The 15,257-nt window shown below is 41.5% G+C and overlaps 1 protein-coding gene across 1 annotated transcript; it reads left to right on the plus strand.

Moving 5' to 3' along the window:
• The first annotated feature begins 1,236 nt into the window (after positions 1-1,236).
• On the plus strand, positions 1,237-13,536 carry LOC101171341 (solute carrier family 2, facilitated glucose transporter member 8). The gene is made up of 10 exons (XM_004072805.4): positions 1,237-1,610; positions 2,152-2,314; positions 3,358-3,564; positions 3,710-3,809; positions 8,730-8,941; positions 9,020-9,169; positions 10,282-10,390; positions 10,466-10,618; positions 10,961-11,106; positions 12,570-13,536. Exons 1-10 carry the CDS (start codon positions 1,522-1,524, stop codon positions 12,714-12,716), a joined length of 1,476 nt encoding a protein of 491 aa, XP_004072853.1. The 5' UTR covers positions 1,237-1,521; the 3' UTR covers positions 12,717-13,536.
• Positions 13,537-15,257: the final 1,721 nt, after the last annotated feature.

A 15,257-nucleotide genomic window follows, 5' to 3' on the forward strand; every position in this document is an offset into this window, starting at 1 on the left:
TGACCTGTGCAGTTATGAAAGTTGTGCAGGGAGGGTGTCCTGACTTTGGGTTGTTCTGTCAGGAATTTGAGTAAATCATCTGCTGATTATACTGATTGTTCAAATTGATTAAAGGTTATATAAATAAATCAATGTCTTTCCTTCAGATAACAGATATTTACTTCTGGGTGGCGTACTGCCTTTTAGTGAAGACTTAATGATGTTTTTGAAACAAAGAAAATACTTTTTGCAGAAAATTTGCTGTCTTCCAAAACCTGAAATAATTATGAGCAGAGCACCATTCTAAGATAGAAATGCTGTGTTTTGTCATTGAAATGTGTTTACTTTAAAAAACACAACAATCTGACCACTAATTGGCACAAACGTAAAAGCTGATATTTTCAGTTTTTTTTACCTCTATAACTTTATTACAAATTAAGCTTGAATCAAATCTTGGAAGTCTTGAAATCAGACAACCGTAAGATCTTTTTGTTAAAACAGGACGCCTTGAACTTTCGTTTTTTATTTTATTTTATTTTCTATTTAGATCCAGACAAAAAAGGAATTTCATATTGACATTATGACAGTTTGTTCTTCATATATTGAAACTTTACTGACGATATTCATCCAGAATCTGAGCCGATTGAAGTTTTAAAAAAGAAGCATTTATGTCACCATAACAGGAACCAAGGGCACAATTTTAAACCATACGAAACTGCAAACATGACTTTTTTTAAACTTCGGTTTTACAGTTTTTTGTTTTTGTTTATATCTTTAAAAAACACAAGGGTTCTACAATATTTACAAAATATGAAAGAGATTTTTCATGATTTGCAAATGAATCAACCTACTTAACTTAAGAATGTATTTTTGTAATAATTAGCATAAATGATTGGCCTTTGGGGAAAAGAGTAAGGTGAAAACATAAATATTATTTAACTAAACTATGAACAATTTTAACATAGCAACAAATAGGCTTTAGGACTTGGAAGTCTACAGTATTCTTGAAATCCTGGCTTCTGGCTGATGATTTGCGACAGTTTACAGTTTTAAAGGCACAGATTTTTTAAGGATTTTAGGCATTCCCCACTAGTTTTCAACTAACAAACAAAGCAGAAAATTTAAAGGTGCTCTGAAAAAGCTGAAAATTTCAATGTAGTCAAGATCACAGATGGTCTTGGTGTAAAAGAATAAAACAAAATGAAAAAAATCTATTGGATGGACTTTTATTTTGAAAGCAACGCGTGCCGGATTCAGCTGGCGCACGCGGCGGTCAGGTGACCTCGCTGTTGACAAAGCGGATCTGCGCGCAGCTGCAGAGGCAGAGGTTGGTCTGTCTGCCGCGGCTGTGGGTCCGGGCTGGGAGCTACTGAAGGAGCGCCGTCCAACGTGCCTCGTTCTGGTCCTGGTTCGACTTCCGACCCGCTTCGTGCTCTCAAAGCGGCTCGTGCTCCTTCGGTACTTTGTGTTCCAGCCTCGCCCATATCCAGCGGTCCATGACAGAGCTGAATCCGGGAAGGAGCAGGCAGCGCGGCCGCCGGTATGGACAGCGAGAGACGGAGGCTGCTGGACGCCGAGAGCGGCGACGAGACCCCCGCGGGGCTTATATCCGAGCAGGACGCGTATCTGAGGTGGGTCCACGCGAGCATCACGGAGTTCGCGCTCCAACAGGTGCGCTTGATTTTTCCGGCTGTGAGCACCTGGTTCTGCCACGGCTGCAGTCCAGCCTCAGATCATGTGATCGGGATGACGTTACTGCTGCGCATACCTGCGAGCTTCACGGAGGGAAGTGTTCAAAATGTTTCCAGTTTGAGATTAGTTTCTCCAAAACGACCAAGACTTCTGAGAAATGTCAGAAATCCTGCACGCTGGGGTTAAAAAAAATTTTTTTTTTTCAATTGAAAGAAATCAATTATTAGAAATAACATTTTTTATTTGGGGATAAAGACATTTATCCACAAGTTGTCCCAAAAATACATGTAAAAACTAGTCAAAAGTAGTAGATGAAGATTATTTTATTAAGTATACTTGAGTATGAGTATATAGCAAATAGGATATTAGTGTGTAGTGCAGAAAATAACTAAATACTTCTACAGACTAAATTAGGAACTATTTAAATTTCATAAGCTGCACAACTTCTGAGTTGTTCCAAACTTCCTTTTCTCTCCACAGTAAGGTAAAGAATGCGAAGCTCTACCTGGCCACCTTCGCCTCCGTCCTGGGCCCCATGAGCTTCGGATTCGTGTTGGGATACAGCTCCCCTGCCATCCCGGAGCTCACCAGGATCTCTGACCCCCGGCTGCGGCTGGACGACGTGCAGGCCTCCTGGTTTGGGGTGAGATGCCCGCTGGGACCATTCATTTCTGTGTCTGGAGGATCATTTTTAGTCTCTTCTCAGCATTTCTGTGTGCTGCACAAGCACATTTTTGCTGTAGTGTTAAACAGAAAAAAGGGTGATAAAATACAAACTGAGTTAAAGGAATAAAGTATATAGCTCTGAGAATCAGACTCGGTCCAGAAAAAGGTGCTCAGTTGTCTTTATGTAGAAAAACACCAGGATTTTTTTTAAAACGTTCAAAGGTTTCACAGGAAACAACAATTCTGTTTGGAAACACTGAGTACTTTGTTCACCAGTCTACCACCAGTTTCCAAAACATTGAACAAAAACATTTTTAAATAAAACTGGTACTCTTAAAATTACAAAAGACAATTGGTGGGTTTTCTTTTTCATTCTAGTTTTAGAGCAGTTATATCCACTTAAGTTATCATTAAATCATCCTTTCAACTATTTTCAAAGCGTTCCCAGTGGTTTTTGCTGTTAGAATTATGTCATTTTTAGCCAAAAACAAAAAAAAACTGTGTTGTTTTTTAGGCCATAGTTTCTGCAGAGCAGCTGTAGTTCATTAGAAACTCTGAGTTGTGGGCGGGACTCAATTGCATGGATCAACCTGCCCCACCTTCCTCTTCCTGTTCGCTGAGAGCTCTCTACAGCTATCTTACAGCCCCTCACACCACCGCCCTAACATTCGCGGTGCAATAAAAATGGCGAGCAATATCGAAGCCATAAAGCCGTAGAGTTTAGATCCAGATCCCAGCTCGGGTGAGAAAACAAAGACGTTCATGGATCCATTTGTCTGACAGTGGATGATCAGAACGGAGCGGAGCAGGGAGCTTGTGATGTATTTGTCATTTTATTTTATTTTAGTTTATCTATCCCCCCCCCAAATAAGCTCTTTTCTTACCCCCCCCCCCCCTTTTTTTTTTGGCTGTGAAGAGGACCAGTGGGGGCTGCTAAAAGTATTATCTTTGCTCAAGTCTCCATTGGATCTTTGGATCTAATGTGTTCGTTGCTTGTTCTTCTTTCTTTTTTCTTTTCAGTCCATCGTGACGCTGGGAGCAGCAGCTGGGGGGCTGGTGGGGGGCTGGATGGTGGGGAGGATCGGCAGGAAGCTCAGCCTGATGCTGTGCGCTCTGCCCTTCGTCTGTGGCTTCACCATGATCATTGCAGCGCAGAACATCTTGATGCTCTACGTGGGCAGAGTTCTCACCGGCATGGCCAGCGGGGTCACGTCTCTGGTTGTTCCGGTAACTCTCATTTGAAGGGGCAACTGTCACCCCTACATATCTGATGTAACCACCTAGAGTTCAGAGACGTGCTCATTTGAGTCCTCTGAAGCACAGACTCTCCGTCAGCTGTATCCGATTGACATTAGTGTCTGTCCTTGCACAGCTGTACATCTCTGAGATGGCTCATGAGAAGGTGCGGGGAACGCTGGGCTCCTGCGTGCAGCTCATGGTGGTGCTCGGCATTCTACTGGTGTATTTTTTAGGTAAGTCGTCGTTTTCTACAACTTTGAAACTTTATTCTGTAATTTAAGACGAATTGGCAGTATTGGGTTGAAAGAGCTGTAGTCTGTTCTTTTTTTTTTTTTTCGTTAACTCCATCGGCCAGGTCTGCAGTGTTTAATCTGATGTTACCCAACTGCTCCGACACTCTCATGAGGAGACCTCATCATCGTCAGAGGTGGTCAGATCCCTCCTCCTGCAGGCTGCTGCTCTCTAATCTAGTTAACCGCATACCAGTCATATTTGTTCAGACAGTCATGCTGCCTCCTGTTATTCTGCCCCCTATGATGCTCAGGGCAGCCGAGCAGCACGGATGCAGCCCCGTCACTTCATAGTACTCGAACCTGATTGGCTGTCAGGAAAAGCTGAACAAAGTACGAATAAACAGAAGAGAGAAATGCAGTTTGAGACAAAACTTACAATAGCTTAGAATAATCTTAAACTCTTCGACCACCTGTTTTTGACCCAAAGTCCCTGAAGCTCTTCCTAAAAGACCCATATCATGCAATTCTTAAGTCTTTCAGAGAATCATTAATCCACATATATAATATATTACCTTTGGCATATTAAAAAAAATGTTTTTTTAAATGAAATGCCAGTTATTTTTGCAGCTCATTTTCCTAGTAAGACCACTCTATCTCTGAGGCCCCACCTTTTTCTACTAGTGACGTCATCCTAGAGTCGGCCTCGGCAGCGTGTCTGCATTTCACCCACAAAAACAAACAACATCCAAACTTTTACAAAGATCTATGTGCATGTTGTGCATAGCAAATGAAAGCGTTTAGCCGATCACCGCTAGCTCCGTAAAAGTGGGTGTGTGTGTGTTAGCCTTGGGGGACATAGCTGGCAGCTCAGACTCTTCCTGGAAGGGGCGGTTCCTCACTTTGTGACGTCACAATGTGAGAACCTGCTTGTTTTTGTGGATTGGGAGGGGCTGGTGCTCAGGGAGCAGGTTTTTAGAGGAATACTCAGAAACGCGTGAATGGATCAAAATACCGTTTTAGGGTTGTTTTTTGTGAGGAATTAACATTATACAACACTAAACGACTCAAAGAACTTAAATTTGGGCATATTTAAAACCATGCTCCATGGCAGAGTACATACACTTAAAATATGTAGCTGTTGTTATCTGACCATTGCATCATGATAAATATCCCTATGGTGGCTCAGTTGACTGGGTGGAAGACTGTCACACAGGAAACCTGGGTTCCTGACGCGTGCAATCCAGTGTGGGTCTTTAGGCAAGACCCCTTGAGCTACAGCTTATCTGGGTCTCCCCGTGCCTTGAAAACAGTGTTGTGTGAAGAAGGGCATCCGGCGTAAAAAATCTCCAAATCAACTGTTTAAATCCATGAAAGCTGAGTTGCTGTGGCGACCCTTAACAGGATCAGCTGAAACGTGAAAAATGACTGTCAATGAATCAAGATCATCATTTCATTTGGTAATACCCCACTATGATTATAAGAGCACATCTTTGTAAAATAAGAAGTTGAAGCAGGCGGGAACGAGAACATAATAATCAACCACGGCGGACGATGCTGCTGAGACCAGTCATTGGAAGGGAAGCGAGGTCACCGATTGGATTCATGTTCGGGGTGACGGCTCCATTCAGGCCAAACTTGAGGACTCTTATCGCAACCGGGCATTTTTTTTAAAAATTTCCAGCGAAATGGCCGAGCGGGGTGTTGAACCTTTCCAGGGGTGACTTTTTATTCCCTTTCCGACCGTGGACAGAAGCGCGGGGGACCGAAGGCGGATCCTCCTTTGGGGTTCACTTCCCTGTTCGGACCCTCAGATTCTCCAGAGAGGGTTAATAAAGAGTCAACAGCAGTTCTGCTGGGGGAAACCTTCTTTTATAATCGTTCTCCTTCCTCCCTAGCAAACATGAATGCGCACCCCCACTGCCCCTCTCACTGCCCCTCAGAGAGGAGAGAGCACGTTCAGTAGGCAGTATTCCCCATGCTGCGCTGCATGCGTTCTTCTCTCTCTCACACACAAGCGCGCGGCCCCAGCACTTTTTCTTTTTTTCGGCCCCAACACATACACATCCCCATTCCACAACTGTGGGTACAGACGATCCCGGCTCCAATGCCTTCTTAAAATGAGAAGATTGTTATTGTGCTGGCTCCTTTGTGAAAATGAATTTAATAATGCAAAAAGAGATCCGCTGTTGACAACACTGTTGTTGACATCCATTGTTAACGTTAGCTACTTCCCCCTATATACTCTTCTGCACATGCGGGTCATTTCACAGGAGATCACAAAAGTTCGCATTTTAATGAAAATGTGAACGGCCTTGCAAAAAAAATCGGATTTTTTCAAAAAATCTGAATTGAGCATTAAGCCCTGCAGTGCTAACGTTGCCTAAATGACTAATTTGTAAAATGTGATGTCATTTTTAGCAAATTCCTGAAAAATGAGGCAGATAATTGTGAAAGGAGAAATGAAGGGGGGGATATTTCTGTCCAGAATCAAATCAGTGAAAATGCTTTTAAGTCCCTGAAACAAGCCAGCTCAGAGTTGGAAGCTGCTCATGAATCAGGCTGTTGTCTGTGTGGACAATTCTTTTATGTCCTTTGGATTCACATAACGGCATTACTGGCAAAGCTGAGACTGGACTTTCCCTTAGGTTTTTCATTTAATCCTTGTGAGTCAGAAAATCTCCAACTGTCAGGTGAACTACTTGTTTGACTGTCTTCTCTCTTTACCTTTGGCTTTGTCAGAATTTCTTGGGGTCTGCCATTTTGTAGAACTTGTGTTTGCCGTTTTTTAGGCCTGTCCTAATCCACGATTCCAAAATCCAGTGCACTGGAGTTTTCCCAAAAATGTAGTGTCCATCAATGCCAACTTGATTGGTGAATGCAGAATGCAAATGGATTGCCTTTTATATACATTTATTTTTTATTAATCATCCAAGTTTTCATCATCAGAACACAGTGGATTGTAAAATATTAATATTTAAAAGTGAGAATGTGTATGAATTGCGTCAAAATCTACGGCACTGGATAGTCCTGCACTACATAGTCGTTTAGGGGTTGGTTGTCTTTATGTAATAGATGTTCAGGCCCATTAATCACTTGTTTCCAGCCTTTTCCATACCTACCTCTTTATTTTTGCACTTCCTATTAAAAACTCATGACTGAATGTTTAACTAGTTCAACCAGTTCTTCCCAATAAACCAGCTGCCCCTGCCTGACTTGTTCAATCTCTTAGTTTGTTGGCAGGATATTTCAGGACTTTATGGCCCATGTGTGCGTGATATTTTTTAAGGTAGCACTTAGCTATAATCGTAGGGGTTACTATACTTTCCTTGACAACACATTTTACCGTGCCATTCCAACCCCCAATTTTTGACATGACAGCAGTTGTATGTTGCCAAGGTCTGTTGTTTGGATGTACCAAAAACAGACATCACAGTAAAGATCAACTGTTCCTTTACAGAGGGAGTACGCCACCATCTGGCACATGCTGGTCATTGCACTAAAACTACAGAAGTACAGGGAAGTCTGTGTGTGATTTGGTACTGAGTTAGCCAGTTCAAAGATCTGACATTGGTCCTGTAGTGTCACATATTTAACTGACATTGTAGCATTGAAAGTCCCTCCCTGGTCCTGTAGTGACACACCAGAGACGTGCTGTGTTAGAACACGGTTCTGCTTTGGAAAACCTCTGCAAGCTGGCCTCAGTGCGGTTATATAGGTTATATTGGCTCATGTACAGTTGACCTGGTTTAAAGACTCTCTACAAGAGTCTTTAGATCTATTGTAAAAGGGTTCCCAGTGGTCTTTTAATTAGGTTGATGCGGTTTTTAGCCCAAATCAAATTACTTGTGTTGTTCTCCAGGACTTAGTTTCTGCAGAGCAGCCGTAGTTTGTTAGAAATTTGTCTCTGAGTTGTGGGTGGAACCATTGGTATGTTGCGACCCCTTCCCCTCCCTGTCACAAAAACTCTTTTCCCACTAGCTTACAGCCCCTCACACCTCCAACCAAACATTAGCGATGCAACAAAAATGGCGAGCAATATTGAGGCTATCCAGCTGTACAGTTTAGATCCAGATTGCAGCTCAGACGAGGAAACAAAGACGTTCCTGGATCTGTTTAATGCATCAGAATGAAGAGGAGCAGGGAGACTGTGGCCCGCCCAGCATATTTTCGACGTCACAAATATATATTAATACATAGTAATAATCATTATTATTAATTATTAATATTAATTAATAATAATTATATCATAACAATAATGTATTATAATAATGGTAATGATATACATTAAGCGGCTGGGTAGCTCTGTTGGTAAGGTAAAGGGCTGCCACACAGGAATCTAGGGTTCGATTCCTGGAGGGCAATAAACAATGGCACTGGGGGAAATTACCATATTAATGGCGAGCAATTAGCATCACCCAGTGGGGGTCCTTAACCCTAACCGTACTGCCTCCCGTTCAGCTGCAGCCCACCGCTCCCCCAGGCAATGGGTCAAATGCGGAGAAGAATTTCCCATTGTGGGTTTAATTAAAGTATCAATTATTGTTATTATAATCTTTTTCAAGAAACATGTTTTTTGTCTGCTTTTGACTTACAATGATATGAACAAAGAAACGGTCAGAAATGTAATTTTAAACTTAATTTTCTTTATCATTTGTCCTCCATGAGATAAAGGCCACAAGACCATGTTATCATTGGAGTGGCTCTTTGTGCAACCTAACCGGAGCCAGATGAGTTCATCAATGCTACGGAGAGTGTAGTTGGGCAGCCAAGTCGGCCTTTTCCTTTTTTCCACAACAAACCAGTAGCAGTTTTAGATTGATGCCAATTTTTTTCTTCATTGTGAAACGCAGTGGTCAGACATTTGATGTCCCCCTCCAATGGAAATCCTGTTTTTTGAGTTTTGACGTGCATGTGTGGCAGGTCTCTTCATGGATTGGCGCTGGCTGGCCATCTGCTGCTCCGTCCCTCCGACGCTTATGATGGTCCTCATGTGCTTCATGCCCGAGACGCCCCGCTTCCTGCTGTCTCAGGGCAAGAGGCGGGAGGCGGAGGAGGCGCTGCGTTTCCTGCGAGGACCTGACGCTCCTGTTGAATGGGAGTGCGCCCGCATGGAGGATGCCAGTGACAGCCAGGTGAGATGATGACTCATAACCTCACGGGGTAAGGCGTGTTCATGGCTGAGGCTGATGGGCTGTGCTCCGTCTCCTCAGGGGACCAGTTTCCACATATCTGACCTGAAGGACCCTGGTGTCTACAAACCCCTCATAATCGGCGTCATGCTGATGGTGTTTCAGCAGATGACTGGGATCAACGCCATCATGTTCTACGCTGAGAATATTTTTGAACAGGCTCACTTTGAGGTAACGGATCTTTGTAGACGTTTAGGTTGGCGTTTCGGAAAATGTCTCGTAACAGTCCGTCTGTTTAAAATATAAACAGACCCACAGTCAGCTTTTCTTTTATTTTTGAATTTTTCAAAATCTTGTTGCACTTTAATGAAATACTAAAGTCATATTTGTCCATTTGGCCTTTAGATCCTTTAGTTTATTGGTTAAATAAATGTTACCAAAAACTTGAGTTGGTTTAAACTCCGATCATTCATTCAAAAACCAGATTATTACATTTTTAATAAAACCCATAGACATTGTTTTATCTTATGAATGTTTTGGTAAATCATTAAACCAATTAATACCTGGAAAATACCATATTGATGCCTCTAATCTATCAATTAATTATCAAAACTTATATTAAACAAAAAATTAGCTTTTTTCAGATTTTAAATTGAAGACTCTAAGACAGTTTTACCTTTTTGTTCAGTTAAATATTTGAAAACTATTGTTTAAAATCAAACACACATTTAGACATAGAAATTTAAATTTAATTTCATCCTGTTTCATTGAAATAGTTTATTGTGAATTAAAATCCGATTGATTCAGTAGTTGTGGCACTAAACCCACCACGAAGATTTACCCCCACCCCCCAGTATTTGTTGAATAAATGAGCTCATTCTCATCATCAGATCATGGAATTAGACTGAACTTAAAACATTAAAGCGTATCTGACATTAAATGCTCTTTCAGTAAAAAAAAAAGCTTTTCAAAAATGCTTCCTATCTTTTGTGGTTTAGTATCTGTGGTGCAGAAAACATTCACCACCATGACTGAGAAAGGGAAAGGGCTGAAAATGACCGAAAGACGAATGTAGAAACGGTTTATAAAGGTTTAGAGAAGAATGTCGATTATTGAGATAAAACTCAAAAGTCTGGAGAGTCTTAGTCACCAAAGCTGGGTTTGTATTGTACTTTAAAATATTTAGATTTATTGAAACAAAACAATAACATAACACATTATAAGGTAAATGTTCTGCATGCGATTGATCACTAATGTATACATTTATTGGAACATAAGTGGAGAGGAACACGGTCATAAATCTTTATGTTCTCGTCTAAAAATGAAGTGTGGATGTTTTGCAGGAGAGCGACCTGGCCTCCGTGATTGTGGGTCTGATCCAGGTGGTCTTCACTGCAGTGGCGGCACTAATTATGGACAAAGCGGGCAGGAAGATCCTCCTCATAATCTCAGGTGTGCTGACCTCATCAGTTTGCAGCGTTTAGAGCTGTTATTCCGACGAGCCTCACTTGATTCTTTCATTTCAAGGTGTTGCCATGACAATCAGCACTGTGGCGTTGGGGGTCTACTTTCACTTGATGTCCAAACTTGGCAGCGCTGTCACTGACTCTACGAGTGTCACCGCTGAACAGCCAGATCTGTCCTGGCTGGCACTGGCCAGCATGGCTGTCTTCATCTCAGGTGGGTCTCAAACACTTGGACGTTAGATGTAGGTGTCGGCCGCTAGGGATCGAAGTTAAAGCAGTCATGTCCCAGTCATGAGGTTAATGGTTTCATTTCCGGATACCTCCGTCACATGGCAGTGTCCCTGGGAAACACGCTGAAAGCCCCTCTCCCACAGTTATCATGGAGAGAAAACACAGAATTTATTGTCAATTGAAAATTGCTCCTCCTGTGGTCGTTTGAGGAACTGCAAAAGTTAGTACTTCCTGCTTTGCTTCAAATTCAGGAACAGAATGTGGGGGCTTCCTTAGACTTTATTGGTTGAAATTGAAACCGCGTTTTGACGCCACTTCTTTTCAGGGTTTGCCATCGGCTGGGGTCCGATCCCGTGGCTGATCATGTCAGAGATTTTCCCCGCCAAAGCCAGAGGTTTTGCCAGTGCCATGGTGGTCCTCTCCAACTGGGGCATGGCCTTTGTTGTCACTAAAACCTTCCAGGACATGTTGGTAAGTTCTTCATTGCAAAAACCAAAGGTTCTGCAGCTTTTATGTTGGATTCTTGCTGATCCTGGTGGTCAATATCAAAAGTTGTTTCTCACATTTGATTCCTTCAATGAGTGGCGAAAAGTTGCAAAGAAGAGGATTTTTTTTAATCCAGTTCCCATGACTCAACTTCAAGACATTCCTTCTAATGAAATTGGAAGAGAAATTTGTTTTAGTTCTATTTAAAGGGCCTATATCATGGAAAAATCAACATTTTGAGATTTTAAGTGTATTGTAAAGTTTGATCCATTCATGCCCCTCCGAGTATTCCTCTAAAAACCTGCCCTCTGAGCACCAGCCCCTCCCAATCTGCGAAAATGAAAGGGTTGTCACATTGTGATGTCACAAAGTGAGAAACCGCCACTTCCAGGAAGAGTCGGTGCTGCCAGCCCCGCCCCCAGGCTAAAAGACACGCCCACTTTCTCAGTGAAGATAGCGATCGGACAAAGACTTTCATTTAATATGCACTTTATGAACATCCATCTTTGCAAACGTTTGGAAGTTGTTTTCGTGGGCGAAACAGACACAGCCAGCTCTAGGTTGACATCATGAAATGGGCGGCACCCACTAGGAGCAAAAGGCGGAGCCTCAGAGATCGAGTCGTCTTACTTCCGGGTAGGAGTACAGCTGCGAAAATAACTCGGATTTCATTAAAAAGTCATTTTATAAATGTATAGTGTACCAAAGGTAAGATATTTATATATGGATATAGTTTACGCTGAAAGACTTCACAAAAGCATGATATAGGCCCTCTTAAAAAATAAAATAAAATAGAAAGCCCAAATCTGGCCCACATTCCCCCTTAAATAAAACAGTGTCTGAATTAAAGGTGCATAAACTCAGACCATCGGCTGCATACATGCTTATCAGTGCAGCTTTAACACCAATGCTTGGTTTATGCCCAACACAAGAAAGTATGAAGTCTGCAGATGCAGGAGAGATGGAGGTGGGCGATACGGCAAAAAGAAATCAAATGTCCCCAATATCTTTTTTTTTTTCCTTCCAAACTCGATTTTCTGGTGTGAACGTAATAAGAGTTGTATTAGATTCAGTTTATTTATAACGTACTGGTTCACTACTTAAACCTTTGCACAAAATCAGCTTAAATACTTGATTTTTATAATTCAGTTCTGTCCAGATAAAGCAGATAAACCTAAAATACTTCAATTGGATGCTAAGGACGGCAGATTACATCGAAGTGTTTTCAATGAAATCTCTATTGATCAAGCAAATGGTGCAGAACATTTAAACTAAACCTGTTCTGGACTAGATCATCATAACACAGGTTGGATAAACATCCGTTCTGAGCAAACTTTGCTCGGCCTTGTTGATACAGATTCTCTAAATAAGGCTTGTATTGATTGAAGGGTAAATGGTTTATAGCTCTGTCCCTCTGAGACCTCATGTCTGTTCTGTGGTTCTTGCAGATGTCTCTGACCAGTGCAGGAACCTTCTGGCTCTTCTCGTCTACCTGCGTCGTCAACATCCTCTTCACTGTATTCTTCATCCCTGAGACCAAAGGAAAGACGCTGGAACAGATTGAGGCCATTTTCAGAGGCACCTCAGGTCCATAAAGGGCGGAGCCGAAGGACTTGTAGATGAAAGTGGACGTTCCTTTCTCCACGCCGGAGAGGCCAACTTAAACACATCACTACTGTCGCTGATTCATTCACGGTTGATGTAATGATGCCAACCCCGGCCTTCAGTCAGACCGGCCTGTTTCCCATTTGTTTAAAAAAAAAAACTGCGTCTGGAACTGAGCGGCTGACCAATCATTGGATGAAGATTTCTTTGAACTTTTCAGTCCGTTAAACGGAGGGTTTCAACTCTGCTGCAGCTGTTCTGCCGCCCTGCAGATCTCTGCGCCGACACATGGAAAACGGGGATGTTTGGGCACACTTGCACCAGAAATGTTTGTTTTACTGTTGGTAATGAATAAATGTTTGTTAAGCTCAACCTCCTCTAATCTCCCCCTGTGTTATCCTCGTGTTAAGCTTTACTTTTTACTGACCCACTTTACTCAAAGTCAAATGTAAAGACCAGCTTATGTCTGATTAAAGCAGAACTGAAACTTCTGCTCATGACCAAAATTCAGCAGAAGTCTTGACTACAAAGAATACATCATGAAGTGTTGAGATTGCAAGCTGACACATAAGGATTGAAAACTGACATAAATTCTAAACAGAGATGTTTTGAACTTTTGCTCGCCTAGTTTTGGAAAACTGAAGCTGTATAACTTCATTCTTCTGAATGAATCCAAACCAGAAAAGCTTTAACTTTTTGAAAACAGAAATAAAAAAACATGTTCTGTATACTTCAAAATAATGGATTCAAACGTGATGTTTTCTAAAAGATGGTGGCTTAGGTTTCTACAATAAAAGTGACTAAAAATGTGATACTTTCTTTACAACACAATACAATTTTTTAACATGTTGGGAAGATGCTTTCAGAGACAAGGCCCTCTGAAAACACTTTACTGAAGATAATTATCAAAAAGAAATGGATGTGATTAATGCAGACCAGAAAACATCTGGTCTTTGGTGATCAGAGCTCCTGGGACGGTAACCCCTCTTTCCAGCAGATCCCTGGAAAAACCTCAGACATCTCAGTCTAGAAAAGCGCAGGTCTAGGAATGTTAAGAGTACTGAGCAGGATCCTCAAACCCCCAGCCTCTGGTAGATGTCACGTCCAGCTGGACGTAGTAAAAATCAGGTGGTCTTTTCTCCAACAACGCCTTTCATCAGGGTGAATCATTGCTTGAGGTTGATGTAAAATAAATGGATTAGCCTGTGAAGGTTTGGATGTAGGATCATACTCAAAATTAAAGTGGAAAAACTAATCAAACTTCAATGTAATGTCTTTGAAACCAGTCAAAATGAGGCTCAGTAGTGGGTGTGGCCTCCACATGCCCGTATCTGACGTCCCTGCAACGCCTGGGTTTGCTTCTAATGAGGTGGTGGATGGTTTCCTGGGCAACTTTACACTTACACCGAATTCCTTCAGTTCTACCAGAGCCCTGTTTCTGTGAAGGACTTTTCGGTTGTTTTTGATGCCGTTTCCCTCAACCTCACCTATCTTTATAAAGGATCTCCATCTGCTCTCCAACCACAGCTTCATGTGACGGACACTGCTGTCGGAAAACTCTGCTTCTCTGCTTTGAGAAATCAAAACAAAGCCATCCGAAGACTATTCCAGCAGGAGCTAAAAACTGAATCCCCGGCCATAACTTTCTGGACTTCACTTCATGGTCAAATGTGTTGGGAAAAGGTTTGGCTTCTGCCAAACAAATATCTTCTAAACAACAAAGTGAAAGAGGTTTCGTTCAAGATCATTCATAGGTTTTATCCAACAAATCAGGATATGCAAAGGCTAAAAAGGGATATTGATAAAAACTGTTCTTTCTGTTCTCAGTCTGAGGAAACGTTGGTGCATATTTTTTGGACCTGCAAGTACACAGAAAAAATGTGGGACAAATTAACAAACTTGATTAAAACTCAAATTTATCCACATTTTACCTTAACATGGAAAAACATCTTATTTGGTTGCGTTAATTATAAGACATTTTTATTTCAATTTATTTAATAAATCTTCTGATTTTATTAACCAAGTATTATATTCACAAATCTAAATTCAGCAATAAAGCTCCTAATTTTCTTGATTTACTAGCCCTTGTTAGATGTTACTTACATTCCATTTCCCCCAGTACAAACAAAAAAGCTATTAAAACGTGTCACCTTGCTCAGCTGTATAATTTAATATAAGTTTATTTTCTTGCTTGTATATCCCTTGGCGTTTATTTTGAACATTTGATGTACAGTTTATTGTTCCTTGTTCTTTTGCTGTATGTCACTTTGTTCTGCATCAATTAAAAAAAAAAGAAAAGAAAAAAAAGGATGGTTTTCTGGGGTTCTCCTCCCAAACCTGGACCAAAGCATCTGCCAAGTGCTGGACAGTCTGTGGTGCAACCTGGTGTTGGTGGATGGACTGTCCCAATAGTGCTCAATTGGATTATGTGTATATTATGTGTATAGTTTAATTACACAAAAGTGTAATCAAACTATACACAGACTTAATTTTTTTAGCAGTGTGTGTATATAAATATATATGTGTGTGTA

Source organism: Oryzias latipes, chromosome 9, assembly GCF_002234675.1.
Source record: "Oryzias latipes chromosome 9, ASM223467v1".
In the NCBI taxonomy this organism is placed as follows: Eukaryota; Metazoa; Chordata; class Actinopteri; order Beloniformes; family Adrianichthyidae; genus Oryzias; species Oryzias latipes.

Bases quoted from the DNA above. Each gene is read 5' to 3' on its own strand.
- LOC101171341 (XM_004072805.4), top strand. From the start codon at position 1,522: ATGGACAGCGAGAGACGGAGGCTGCTGGACGCCGAGAGCGGCGACGAG. The intron at 10,619-10,960 runs GTGGGTCTCAAA...ACTTCTTTTCAG, and splicing joins CATGGCTGTCTTCATCTCAG to GGTTTGCCATCGGCTGGGGT. The intron at 11,107-12,569 runs GTAAGTTCTTCA...TGGTTCTTGCAG, and splicing joins AAACCTTCCAGGACATGTTG to ATGTCTCTGACCAGTGCAGG.